The sequence below is a fragment of the Sodiomyces alcalophilus genome (genome assembly GCF_042370955.1).
Source record: "Sodiomyces alcalophilus JCM 7366 unplaced genomic scaffold ACRALscaffold_3, whole genome shotgun sequence".
Taxonomy (NCBI): domain Eukaryota; kingdom Fungi; phylum Ascomycota; class Sordariomycetes; order Glomerellales; family Plectosphaerellaceae; genus Sodiomyces; species Sodiomyces alcalophilus.
The window spans coordinates 374,393-388,883 of record NW_027263534.1 but is presented as its reverse complement, the minus strand read 5'-3'; the positions used below and the strand labels follow the sequence as shown (position 1 = coordinate 388,883).

The 14,491-nt window shown below is 43.8% G+C and overlaps 1 protein-coding gene across 1 annotated transcript; it reads right to left on the bottom strand.

The window, feature by feature from the left end:
• Positions 1-43: 43 nt before the first annotated feature.
• ACRALDRAFT_1080802 (glycosyltransferase family 32 protein) lies at positions 44-1,420 on the bottom strand (the record flags this gene model as incomplete). The annotated part of the gene is made up of 3 exons (XM_071019074.1): positions 44-838; positions 911-1,239; positions 1,353-1,420. The coding sequence occupies 3 exons, from the start codon at positions 1,418-1,420 to the stop codon at positions 258-260; spliced, it is 978 nt and encodes a 325-aa protein (XP_070875649.1). The 3' UTR covers positions 44-257.
• Between the last annotated feature and the right edge of the window lie 13,071 nt (positions 1,421-14,491).

The following is a 14,491-nucleotide window of genomic DNA, read 5'->3' as shown; positions in this document are numbered from 1 at the left end:
AAGACTCCCGCTTCAAGCCTCGCCCCTCCCACGTTCAACTCAAGACACGTAATATTCGTAACATATGTTCCGCGAACAGTCGTCGATAACTTGACACTCTATTTTATTGTACAACATAATCCTGGGTATACTATTACCGCTTTCGATTCATCAATCCCGTGTTACATGATGCTGAATGCACAACGCGCGCTGACATGACATGACCATGGTGCTCCCAAACTCCGGCTTCCCAATACACCTGTCTATCATGCAACGTTCTAGGCAACCTCGCCCCCGTTTTCGTTCTTCCACGTCCCGGCATAGTGATGCCTCACCAGCGGCGGCGGCACCACTTCCATATCGGGGTACCTGTTCATCGACGCGGCAAAAGAATAGCCGGGCAGCACCAACACGTCGCCAACAAGCCTCGGCTCCTCAATCCTTCTGATATCGGCCAGCGTGGTATTGAACTCCCTGAAGCTCTTGAGGAAGTTTCGCGTGACGCGCCTCGGCCCCGTCCCGTCCACGACGTCCCCGATCATCTCGAGCGTCAGGCCCTGCGGCGGCACGTCGTGCTCGCGCATCTTCGCCTGGAAGAACCGCAGCGTGTCCTCGACCACCCTCCACAGGTGCGGCGAGCGCGGTTCGGCCATCATGGTCCAGGTCGCGAACTGGCGCAGGATGTTGTCGCCGAAGCCGCCGTCAAACTCCCACCCTACCACCACCGAGGCGTCGGCTTTGTACTCGGCCGGGATCCACTCGTCGATGGGTACTTCGCAGGATACGTCGAGGTCGTTGTAGACGCCCCCTTCGGCGAAGAGGAGGAGGTAGCGGAGGATGTCGGCTTTGAAGATGGGGACTGAAGGGCGATCGGTCAGTCGACCAGTTCCGTGTCGGGGATATGCGGATGCGGGGAGAAAGGGATACGTACCGGTGAGGTTGAGGTAGAGGTCGACGAGGTCGGGATTCGACGCCCCAAAGGTGCGGAGGACGTAGGCGTCGGCCGCAGAGTCGTTAAGGAACACGGCCTCGTAATCTGTGTTGTTCTTGATGCAGGTATCGGTCCATGCCTGCGTCTTCTCGTTCAGACCCTTGGGCCCAAGCTTATACCAGAGCTTCTTGGGTATTCTCGACGTCGGCTTTGGTGGCTGCGGTTCTAGCGACGGCGGTTCTGGCGACGGCAGTTCTGGCGACGGCGGTCCCGGTGAGATCGATTCCGGCGACGTATGCGTATCCAAAGCCTGCTGCGGTCCGAGTCGACTGTTCAACCTTTGCAAGCCATCCAAGTCCGAAACGCCCCAGAGAATAACGAGAGTACAACAAGAAAGAAACAGCGCAACGAGCGTGATGAGTCTTGAGCGTTTGGATGCTACAAGACGATGAAGAAACAGCATAGCGACTGCTGGTTTCTCTTCTTTGAGACGTGGTATTGCGAAAACATGGTGACCGGAGCGGAACTGGTTCGGGATTTCAATTAGGTCGTCGAATCTATGGTACGATAGAATTGGGAGGATCGAGAGCGAAGGATTTGATTTGCCAAGCGTCAGCAATCGCGGATAGATGGGGAAATGAGTGCCGGGTGAAGATACTATCGAAGAACTAGACAATTCGAACTACGGCTTATATTCGGGACGAAGCTATAATTAGATAATAAGTACAAGTCAAAGCCGGGCGAACGGTGGTTATCTCCGGAACTGTCCCCTGGTTGGTCAGAAAGCGTCTTGCTAGTGATAGTGGCTCCAACGGCGCGGCGTGAAGAAGTTTTGGCGGCGGGTTCGACACGTGTAGAGCTCCGTTCCGGACTGCCGGGATAGAATCCTCGCCCACCGTCACTATAGTCCGTGCAAGCTTCGTAACAGAAGTGCAATCTGTCGAACCTAGGTCAGTTGCGATTTGCCCATATATATGCAGACTTTCACCAGTGATGTCACCAGCCGGCAATCATGTATTCGGAGCCTTCTTGTCTTGACCGTACATGCGTCCATTCAGTAGGAGCGTGCTGGTAAACGGGGCTTAGGTGTAAATTATGCCATGTCTTTTAATCCAGTATGAGGTTATATCCTCGCTCTCTTGGGCGACGCCGGATCCTGATTCTCTCGTCGTTCCCGTCGTTTCGTCGCGGCGCGAGGGTTAGAATTTACCAAGTAGACGGTGTAGCCTATGTTCACCTACCTTACCGGGAAAATGGGGTTTAAAGGTATAGTTGTAGAACAGCTGTTAATTGTTGTGGGATATTGGTACACGATTGCGTAATTGTGTAACTTGGTAACCGCTAGTACTATTGTTCGCCGTTGCACGGCGTTACAGGAAATAATACCTTTATAAATGTTAATTATTATATACGCTATAGTAATCTGTATAGGAGATATAATAAGTGATATTAAGTAAGAGATATATTACTTTATACTAATATCTATAGGAAATACCTCCTCGAGTCCCCTAGAATCAGAATTCGTTTTTATTGTCTGCTTTATATCTATCGTCTATATACCTATCCTTTGCCCTCCGTTCTGCCCTCTATTATTCTTTTTGCTGCCGCTACTGCTTCTATCGTCTTAATCTTTGTTCCTTTTGATTATAAAAACCCACGAGATCTATATTATCGGGCGAATACGCCTCTTATTCGGCGGCTTAGGCTTAGGCCTGGGCTTGTTCTTGGGCCTTAACGGCGGCATTCCTAGCAGCGACCTCTTCCGTTACCTATCGAGCTTGTTCGGCGACCTCTATCTTAGCTGTCATAACTAGAAATCTTTAGAAGAGTCTCTCCTCCTACTCCTATGTAGGGCGTTAAGCATCTTTATGCGAGGATATAATGGGTACTATAAGGTGGCCGTGTTAATTTATATATATCTTAGGGCCTGTATAGACTTATAAAGTAATAATAATAATAATAGTGGTGGTAGTAGTGGTGGTGCTGCTACTACTATTATTATTTGGCTCTAAAGAGTTAATCTAAGGGAGGCGTAGTAGCTATTAATATTAAGCCGATATAGTGATTACCTGGATAGAAATAAAACAAAAAGGATATAAATATTAAGAACCCGTGACCTATGACTGCCGTCTTAAGATTATCATGCCTATAAACTACGGGCCGCGAGTAAATATAAGAACTAATACTATTATTATTATTAAGAACGGTAACCCGGAAGAATAAAACTTATCCTAACCCTGACTGGCCTGACCTGCCTTTAAGGGTTATAAATCCTCCTAGCCATGGTAACGGAGAGATCGTAGGTGTGAAGGAGAGTTGTATAGCGTTATAGTATCTATCGTTATAGTATTTATCGTCTCGGAGTCCGCCGCCGACTTATCTTCCTAATCGTATATACTATTATATCCGCTAAACTAATGCTGATCCGACTAAGTCTGTTACTGCTGATTAGGTGTATAGCCGCCGAAATAGTATGGTTAGCTACCCGGCTAAGGACCCGGTTGCTGCTAACCCGGCTGCTGACCCGGCTACTGACCCGGCTAAGGAGGGCTGAACTGATACTGTTATCGAGCCTGCTAGGCGGGTTGTTAACCACTATAAGGGCCGAGCGGAGATTTAGGTAGTTTACTATTACCTCTGCGATAGCCCGTGATATTAAATCCACTGCCACTATAAAAGAGGTTACTAGACCCACTACTACGACTAAATAGAGGGCTGTCTTTGGTAGGAGAGCCAGATCCAGGGCTAGGGGGGGACCTAAAGAAATAGGCGTGAGTCGGAGTAGTATTAGACCCAGAGAGGCTAGTCGAGTTAGATCCAGGCGAATAAGAGTAAATAGGATTAATTAGAGGACGAGGCGTATAACTAGCAGGCAGGGGGGGCGGCTCTTTATTATCCTAAACGCGACTAGCCAGAATTCTATCACTATAACTAACACGGCGCCGTTTTACCGGGGCCGTATACTAGGTAAATATCTCCTTATCGATAATAGCGAAACGGGGATAGATAGTAAATAACTTATATATTTCGATAATCTCCTTACGGAAGGTTAAATTATTTTTACGGGTCTCGCTAGTAACTACGTTAGCATTTAGAGCAGTCTCCTTATTAATTAAGGTAAAGAATATAGGTATAAGCGTGTTAAAGACGATACGAATAAAATAAAATAGGAGACCGTCGTGATTATAGAACATGGTCTTAAAATCCATAATCTTAATAACGACTTTATAACAGGTCTGGATAGTTAAACGGGTAAGACCTTATAGCAGTAGCTGCTTTAGTTAGCTGGTAGCGTTATAATTATAAAGGAGATCCTTCTTATAGAGTATAAGGCACTCAGGATACTCCTTAGTAAACTCCTAGGTAAATCCATATATATAGATAAACAGATGCTTATATTATAAATCGCGATACTAGCTATTATAAAGGGCGCGAAGGATATAGAAGTCATAAGCACTTATCTTATATACTACGAAGACCTTTAGGATAGTATCGGCTATAAATTAGTTCGTGTAGAAGATAACTTAGTTTTTTCAGTACTCGATATCTAATTATAGCTATAGGGCCTCCCTATTATCGGGGGATAGGTGGGGCAGAATATAGTCTAGTAGTCTGCCTAATAAGTGTTCCGAACCGGGACCTCGCTGATTAGGTTCTAGGAGTATAAGATAGTTCCTGATAGGGTTAAATAAGACTTTCCACTCAGGGGCATCCTTTAAGGCGATAGTATTAGCGCAGTGGGCTTTAAGATAGAGGTAGGGATACTTAATAAAGAACCTGACTATAGTCTTATCGGCGTTTATAGAACGGGGCGGCTAAAGCTAGGGAGCTAAATAATTAGAGCGGGTAGTTAAATATTCGGGGCGAGGAGTATACTAAATCTTAGCACCGCCGCGGTGAGTTTGCTGATACGGCTAGGACTTATCCTGTTAACGTTAGCGCTGGATAAGATTATAAGACAGGATATCCCTAGGAATATTACTATGCTATATGCCCTATATATATCTTAGTATTAAAACTCCTTAGGCTTAACTTAACTAGTAGTCTAGTAGTGGTAAGCTTACCGAGTAACGGTTATCCTACGGTTTAGGCGCTTAAGAACTGGATCGGCTACCACGTCTAACACCTTTAGAAGGAGTATCCTGGTAACGGACTTAGGTACCGGCTAGGCCCTATAACTATAATAGACCTCGTTATTAACCTCGGCCTCCGCGGGCGCTTTTATAGCCACGGCCTCGGCCACGGCCACGGCCTCGCGTAGGAGGAGTGTCTTCTTTATTCGGAGCAGATATAATAGTCAGAATGGTTAATAACTGGCGATGGATACGATGAATATTAAGGGCTAGTAATAGATTAAAGAAGAAGGGGAGTGAGTGATATAGGGAAAAAAAAAAAAAAAAAAGAGGCCGTTAGGATCTTAGGACTTTTATACGTGGCTGCCGTTTAATAGCAGTAAACGACTAACGTCGTTAAGATTCCAGCGCCTGCTATTAAAGCCTTTAGAAGAAATAAGACTCTCCTATTAGCTATAGCGCGTTCGTTAATATCACGTAAAAGAGACCCCTTTCCGCTAGTAACTTCGAGACAGGTACGACTACCTGCTCGATCCTACCAGGGCCTTAATCATAATCTTCCACTTCTAGAAACAGGATATTAATCTTATACTATTAATATCACCTTTAGTTTAAGAAGAACGCCGTAAAGGATACCTTATCGGGGTCTTTTCGATACCGGCGGCGACCTAGGGACGTCTAAAGCTTTTAGCCGGCGCTTAATACCGAGATTCGATCTAACCGCCTATAACGAGATAATCGCAGACCCATCGGCATATAGTCGGACCGATAGCCGCGCACGGACCACCGATCCGAACCTATCTCTATGCGTACGTTAAGGGATTAGTTTAATCCCTTAAGTTAAAGTCTTAGTTTAAAGTCAGCGCTTAGTTAACGAATATACTACGACTACTCTACGGTATTAAGCTATCGAGCCTTTTCTATAATATCTTTTCCTTAACTAAAGTCTACGGACTTTCCTTTTATTATAATTCTTTAACTTCCATACCTTTAAGGTAGTTAGGCCGAAGATACCACTAAGAAGGACTTAAGGAATAAGCGTCCCCCCGGGGGGAGCTAGCGAAGCGGACGCCGGGTAGCCGCCCGCCGTACTAAGGTTAATAACGACGGTGGCCGAATAGGAACCATCGGATAAAAACAAGGGGTTAACGGATACGCCGGTTACGCTTAGTCCCGAAGATAGTGGTTCGTAGGCCGATTAGCGATTTATCGCCGGCCCCTTAACGTCGACGTAAAAGGCGTTAATTACGATATTTTCGTAATATCTTTAATAATAAAGCGAGATTAATTAAGTAATTATAAAGAAGCTCGCTAAATAACCGGCGCCCCGGCGCGATTACGAAAAACCGCCGGTATATAATTATAAGCTAATTAAAGAGTTATTTATAGTTATAAAAATCGACGATTAGTTAGTAGCGATTAAGGCTAGGAACTAGTTTAGACCTAGTGCCCTAGTGCTATAGCAGATCGAATAGGCTTTAATAAAGCTCGAATATACCTTCTAAACGTCCTAGAGGCACTATACCCGGAAGATTACTAACCCGAATTAGAACGACTTTACGGCGTTTATTCGGCGAGAGCACCTATCCCGGGATATATAACGGTATTATTACCGTAAGGAATTTCGTAAGCTACGAATAACCGGCGATATAACGCCGATAAAGCTATTTAAACGGTAGGATAACCTGTATAGGCTATTAGGCCAGGAGATAAGCGGAAACAAAGAGCGTGCCTACGACTATTTTAGTCGGCTACCCCTACGTATTAAGGATAAGATACGGGAGCGGAAAACCGGATTAAATAAGGCGGTGATACTAGCTTAAGAGGCGTAGCTATTCTAGGATATAAGCCTTATTAAGAAGGCGAGCAGTAAGCGATCGGATACCGGTTATAAAAGGACCCTATCGAACTTCCAGCGTTCGGACGGTCGCTTAAGTCGGGTAAGCACCCCGGCGACTAGTCGGCGTACGCCCGCCAAGCCAGGTAAGACGGACTCGAAGGGGGCGCCCCTAACGGCTTAAAAGGTATCAGGCTCGGGTCTAGAGCCTCTATAAGCGTAGCCTAGTACGCATACCTTTACGGGTAAGTGCTATAACTACGGTAAAAAGGGTTACTATTCTAAGGACTGCTATAGTAATAAGGAACGATAGATAACCGATAATAGGGCGGCGAAGGCTCACGCCCGCGTTAGTAACGTGTATACTATATATAATAACCTCGATAACGATATTCGGGTTAAAGAACTCTATTTATCGGGAAACGAGTCGGCGTAGGTGATAAGGGGGCCGGACCTATACCCGATAACCGGCTAGCGATCATAGTTAATAAGGTAACGAGATTTATAGCGATAGTAATCCGTTATAGAAAGGAGATCGAGTTTAGCGTGGATTTAGATACCTATACGTAGGTAGATATTATTAGCCCGGCGTTAGTGGAACGCCTAAGGTTAAAACCGCTCTTAGAGGTCGAGACTCCGGAGATTAAAGGCTTCGACGGCAGCCCGGCAAGGGTTCGCGGAGCGTACGGCTTAGCTTTCTATTTACTAGACGCAGAAGGGCGGCCACGCCTATTAAAAAGGGTCTTTCTATATACGGATCAACCTAAGGGTACCGGATAATTACTACTCTTAAACGATAATATAGGTTAGGAAGGTATTATAATTAATACGGCCCGCCGAATATTCGTTTATAGGCCGATCTTAATTATAGACCCCGAGCTATAGGCTCGCGAGGTTATCGAAAAGTAAGCGAAGGCGTACGTTATATATATTACTGCCGCTACTATTATCGTACCGGGGACGCCGGATATAACTATTCCGTCTATAGATAACGATAAGGTGATATACGGACTAGTTATCGAACTGCCGCCGGAAATCGCTAACTATTAGGATATGTTTTCGGAGCAGGCTATAAAGGAGCCACCCTTACTAAAGGACACCGAATACACGATTAACTTATAAGACAGGAAGGAACCGTTATTCGGGCCGTTATATCCCCTGTCTTAAGCCTAGCTAAAGGAGCTAAAGAAGTATATCGCCGAAGGGATAGCGAGCGGTCGTATCTAATAGTCGATAAGCCCTATAGGCTTATTAGTGCTATTCGTGCCTAAGAAGGACGGTAGCTTATAACTCTATATCGATTATCGAGGGTTAAACGCTATAACGATTAAGAATAGGTACCCCCTGCCCTTAGTCGGTAAGCTATTAGATAGGCTCGCCGGGGTAAAGTACTTTTCTAAGGTGGATATCCGAGATACCTATTATAGGATCCGGATTAAGAAAGAGGACCGCTAGAAGACGGTGTTTAGAACGCGGTACGGCTACTATAAGTACGCGGTTATGCTATTCGGGCTAATAAATACTCCGGCTACCTTTTAGGCGTACGTTTACTAAGCGCTTACCGGTTTACTAGATATATATTATATCGCTTACCTGGATAATATCCTTATATATTCTATATTAAGGGAATAGTATACGAAGAACCTAAAGAAGGTTTTGGATCGGCTTTATAGGGCCTAGCTATACGCGAAACTATTAAAGTGCGAATTTTACCGTGACTAAGTGGATTTCCTAGGGTTTATAGTAACCCGTAAGGGTATTATAATAGACCCGGAATATATATATACGGTCGCCGAGTAGCCGGCGCCCGGGTTATTTTATAATATCTAAGTTTTCCTCGGTTTTACTAATTTTTATAGGAGGTTTATTAAGGGATACTCTAGAGTCACTGCGCCGTTAACTACGCTACTAAAAGGTAGTTAGGCGGGTAAAAAGAAGGGACCTTTTAAGTTCCCGGATAGCGCTAAACAGGCGTTCGAATTACTAAAAGTCGCCTTCGGGTCGGCGACTATTCTACGGTACTAGAACCTAGTACTGGATATAAGGGTCGAGACGGACGCCTTAAATAAGGCTATTTCCGGGATCCTGAGTTAGAAGTATAAGACTAGATAGCGACCGGTTACTTACTTCTCGCGGAAGCTTTCCGAAACGGAGTAACGATAGGGTATAGGATAGTAGGAGCTATTAGCTATAGTGGAGAGCCTCGAGTATTAGCGCCACTATCTCGAAGGCATAGGATAGGCGTTTATAGTGCTAACGGACTATTAGGCGCTTAAGGGCGTGCTAAACGCGCCGGCGCGGGACCTTCGCGGAAGGCTTACTAGATGGGTGTACCGATTATCGTTATTCGACTTCGAGGTTTAATACCGCCCGGGTAAGACGAACCCGGTAGATGGCCTGTTAAGATAGCCGGATTATATAGTGGATAAGACGCTATACGATAACGTGCTTCCTACCTTATCGTAAAGATTACGACTAGTTAGTAACCTCCTAACGAGCGTTCGCTAACGGATCGCGAGTATCTATCTTACCCTAATAAGTAACGCGGTAAAGATCGTATATATTTAAGCCGCTTAGGTAACGCTACCCGAATATAGGCCTAGTAAATATAAGCGGGTATAGACTTTATAGGAGGGGGCCCTGCCTAGCTCGAGAGAATACGAGGATAGAAGAGGGCTATAACCCCTGCGTCCTATTAACGGTATACGGCGTGTTATTATCGCTGCTATTACCCGCTCCTAAACACGAGATATAGGGTATAGGGCGATTACCTAGTAAAGGGTTACCGATAAGATATCGCCGATACCCGAGGCTAACGAGGCTAGGGTTACTATAATACCGGATTAGTATATCCTATATTCTATAGCCTAAGAGCTAGCTAGGAATAAAATAATAGGTCGGCGTACTATTAGTAAGGAACTAGAAGATCTAGTTAAAGGGCTATAGACTACTAACCCGGGTTATATATCCTTAATTAAGAATATTCGCTAAGGGACCGGAAAAAGAGCGGGGTACTCTCTCGGAGATAAGGATATACTATTATTTAAGGGACGGTTAGTACTACCTGTATAGGGCGCCCTAAGGGCGGAGGTCCTATAATAGCACCACGATAACCCTAAAGCCGGGTACGTAGGAGCGAATAAGACGCTTAAGCTAATTTTAAGAAAGTTTTACTAGGTAGACTTAGCGGCGGACGTTCGCGATTACGTCGCCGTATATTCGGCGTGTTAAGGGGTATAGGTGCCGCGATATAAGCCGTACGGTTAGCTATAGACGCTGCCGTTACCCACGTATCCGTTCTAAGAGATTAATATAGATTTTATTACGGGTCTGCTATCTATAAAAGGGGTAGACGGGTAAACGTATAACGCTATCCTAGTAATCGTTAACCGGTATACGAAGTACGCTCTGTTTATTCCTACGCGGAAGGACCTAATAGCACCCTAGCTAGCGGCGCTATTATATAGGGAAATTAAGTGCCGATTTAATAGCCTAGAGGGTATAGTGATAGACCGGGATAAGCTATTTACTAGTTAGTTTTAGATAGAGTTTTACCGTAAGCGGGCGAATACTCGGCGATTATCCACCGTATACTACCCGTAAACGGATAGTTAAACGGAATAAACGTATTAGTTCCTAATTAAGTACTTATAAACGATCGCCGGTAACACGATAACGTAGTGGCCTGTTTAGTTATTAGAAGCTAGGTTCGCTTATAATAATAGCGAGCACTCCTTGCTTAGTATCTCGCCGTATAAAGCGTTATACGGGTATTATCTATGTATAGTGGAATATATTCGACCCAGGGACGATACCCGGGTATAGGGCGTCCGAGAACGTATTAAGAAGCTAGCGGAAGTTCGGCGAAAGGTCCGTAAATACTAGGCGCGTGCTACGGAGTATTAGGCTCGGCACTATAATAAGCGCCACTAACCGTAGTAGTATAAGGTAGGCGATATTATTAGACTATCCACGAAGAACTTCCGATTCCGGTAAGGGTCGAAGCTAGCACCGCGATATATTCGGGTATAGGTAACTAAGAGGATCGGCGAGTAGGCGTATAGGGTTCGCCTTCCTATATAATATACGAGGATATATAATATATTCCCGGTATCCTTATTAGAGCCGTGGAAAGACCGAGTAGCCGTAGAGTTATTAGCGAAGGATCTCCCGCTCCTAAAGGAGGAGTAAGATAAATAGGAGGTAGAAGATATCGTTAGTTATAAAGAAGAATAAGGGAAAACGTTCTATCTTATAAAGTGGGCAGGCTAGCCGGTAGAATATAATACCTAGGAACTAGAGGACCACCTAGAAAACGCTTTAGGGATCCGGAAAAGGTACTAGAAGCATAAAAAGTATATATATAAAAAGTGGGACGACTACGAGATAGTATAAGGCGCCGAAGGGTTATCGGATATAAAAATAAGAACTTAATTATAGGTTATAATAACCTCTTTCCTTAATAATAACTAGATAAAATAGGGTTAAGCCCTAACTAATCCTAAAATCATAAAACTATCCGTATAAAGTTTAACGCTATTTCGGGTAATTATTACCGGTAATGGCTCGGCGAATAAAAAAAAAATTTTAGTTACTAAAACCGAAAAAGTCGGTCTTATTACCGATAACGGCGGCTATAATATCGTCGTTATTAGCGGGGGCCGGCTAGGCGGCGGGGGCATAATAGCGGGGCGTGCGAATACGCCGATAAGGGATATCGTCCTTATCCGATAAGGTAAACGCTAGCGGCGTATACGCGGTATTACTAGGGGGAGCCGGGGCGTTAGTAGCCGATAAGGCGGCGGAAGCCCGATAATAAGCAGGACGGTAGGGGCGAGCCGTAACGGGATAAGGAATAGGTTCGATAGCCTTATTAGAACTATCGCTAAAAGGATTATTATTATTATTAACGGAGGTATAATTATAGCGAGTAGCCGCTAAGTGACCGGTAAAATAATAAGCTAGAGCAGGGCGTCGGGGATTATTAACGGCCGCTAAGAGGTCGGCGAGCTTATTTAAAGATAGAAACGCCTCGAGGCCTTAAAGGCGATCCTTATAATTAAATAGGCGGTAACCGTTTATCGCTAAGTCCTTAATAAAAGAAATAAGCGACTTAATATCGCGGAGGTTACCTTTACGAGGCGGGCGGGTTTAATCTAATAACGCCGACGCTTTAGCGTTATTAATACGACTAAGACGGTGTATAAAGTTAACCGTTATTATAGAGCGTAAGGATGAGATTTCGTCTAGAACTAATATTTAAGACTACTAATCGTTAAGAATAGGTAGCCGAGCGGTCGGCGATTAAACTTATATCCTTAGCGGTAAGCTTTTTTTTACCGCGGTCTATAACTACACGGAACTATTTATAGGCCTTAGAGATACGCTTATAAAAGCGATACCAGGCTATCGGCGTTAAATTATTATCTATTATATAAATACGCTTACTGCTATTTTATAGTAACTAAGCAGCACCTAGTATAAAATCGGGGATCTAATAACTAATTAGTATAGAAAAACGCTAAAGAGTCGGCGAACCTATAGCGACGTATTACTAATAACCCCGGGTATAGGCGATATAGCGATTAGCCCCTATACTATCGCCGGCCTTATCGAAACAGTTAATACTAATATATAAATCTAGCCGAGAAATATAAAATAAATAGGGAGCCTTATCCCTAATAACCGATTCCTACCCGTTATCGGTATTATATTATAGCTCGCGAAGAGCTATAGTAACTTATAAATTAACCGACGATATAATAGCGATTAATTAGCGTGATAATATTAATATTATTAATAGTAATAGAATTAAGATAGGTAAACTAATAATCGGCGAACGGTTAGCGATTATAATAATAGAAGATGGTTATAGGAAGAAAAGTAGGAGCTATAAGGGAAATTATACGAGGAACTATATACTTACCGCTGAACGGTTACCTAAGGCTAGGTATATTATCCGCGAAAGGTTAGATAACTATAGGTAATAATAATAAGTATCGCGGAGTTTCTATAGTAATATTCGGATAAATCACGAGGTATATAGTCGGCGATAGAACACTAAAGAGGTAAATAAAAGGAGCGGCCACTCTTTTTCCCTACGGGGTTTTAACGAGGGCTCGCGTAGAACTAGATAGAGATAATTAATAGCGATAAACGCGTAATTAGAGGTATCACGATAATATAAGTCTGCGGGACTAGACTTATTAGGGGGGGGGGCAGTGTAACGAGATAATCGTAGACTTATCGGTATGTAGTCGGACCGATGGCCGCGCACGGACCACCGATCCGAACCTATCTCTGTGTGTACGTTAAGGGATTAGTTTAATCCCTTAAGTTAAAGTCTTGGTTTAAAGTTAGCGCTTGGTTAACGAATATACTGCGACTACTCTACGGTATTAAGCTATCAAGCCTTTTCTGTGATATCTTTTCCTTGACTGAAGTCTACGGACTTTCCTTTCGTTATACCGCCGAACGATATTATTAGTATAAGGGCGGTGATACGGTAATAACTAAAGATCACGGTTTCGAGGACCCTGGCGGTGCTACTAAAGATAACGGTAGTAACGATAATAACGGTGATTTACCTATAACTAACAAAGTATATAGAGGCGAAGCTAGTAAAGATATTAGCGATATAGAGTCGATAAATACCACTAAGGGTTTATATCTTCCTACCTCTCCCGCCGGTATAGACGTATAGTAGCTAATGGTATTAGGTGTGATTAATATAGAGCTCCTTAACGCCTATAAACTTAAGGACGTCAGAGATAACCTCCCTGCGGGTTTTAATAAAGTCTAACTGGTATAAGCCATTAAGTATAACGAACTACAGGATAAGCCGACTACTACCACTATACAGCCTTTTAATAAAGACGATATTAGAACCACCGCAGATATCGTTTCTGCCGTAGATAAGGTGCGTTAGGCGACTAAGATACTCTAGTCGTTATCCATTAATAACCCGACTATACTCTACCTATATAAGCAGAACCAGTTCGAATTCCTTAACGACTTCTATCTTACTCTTAGCCTTTTTGCCTATATCTTTAGGCTTAACCGTATAGAGTATAGTGCTCTGCGCGAGATCCTTTACTTATTAGATAACGATAAAGTAAAGCAGTTACCGAACCAGTTATCCACCTTAAAGGACCGTGTTACTAGGCGATTCCCTCTGCTGGATATACGACAGGGCTAGGTTCCCTTAATTCCCGAAAAGCTGCTAACTAAACGCGTATCACGTAAAGACGAGGAGCGGCTACGTACCGGCAAAATCATAGCCCTATTATATATAATAGATCTAAGCTGCTTATTCGTTAATCTTCTATCATCCGATATAATACAGTCTATGCATTAAGGTCTTACTTACTTTATTAATATACCGACTAAGCTCTATAAATCGTTAAGTTAGGTATCTTCCGTATATACGATATCGGGTTATTTTATATATATTATCGACGCCGAAGGTTACAAGGTCGATATAGTACTACCCTCGGATTTTATTATCTTCTGCTATACAGTAGAAACCTATAGTTATTAAGCTATATCTTCAGAAGACCCGTCCATAGGCCATATCGGCCGTGTACGTGCTATCGGACTTAATTACCGCAGTACGCCCTGCATAGAAGCGACTAGTGCCATTATTCTTTAGGTTTAAGAGGCCTTTAGTCT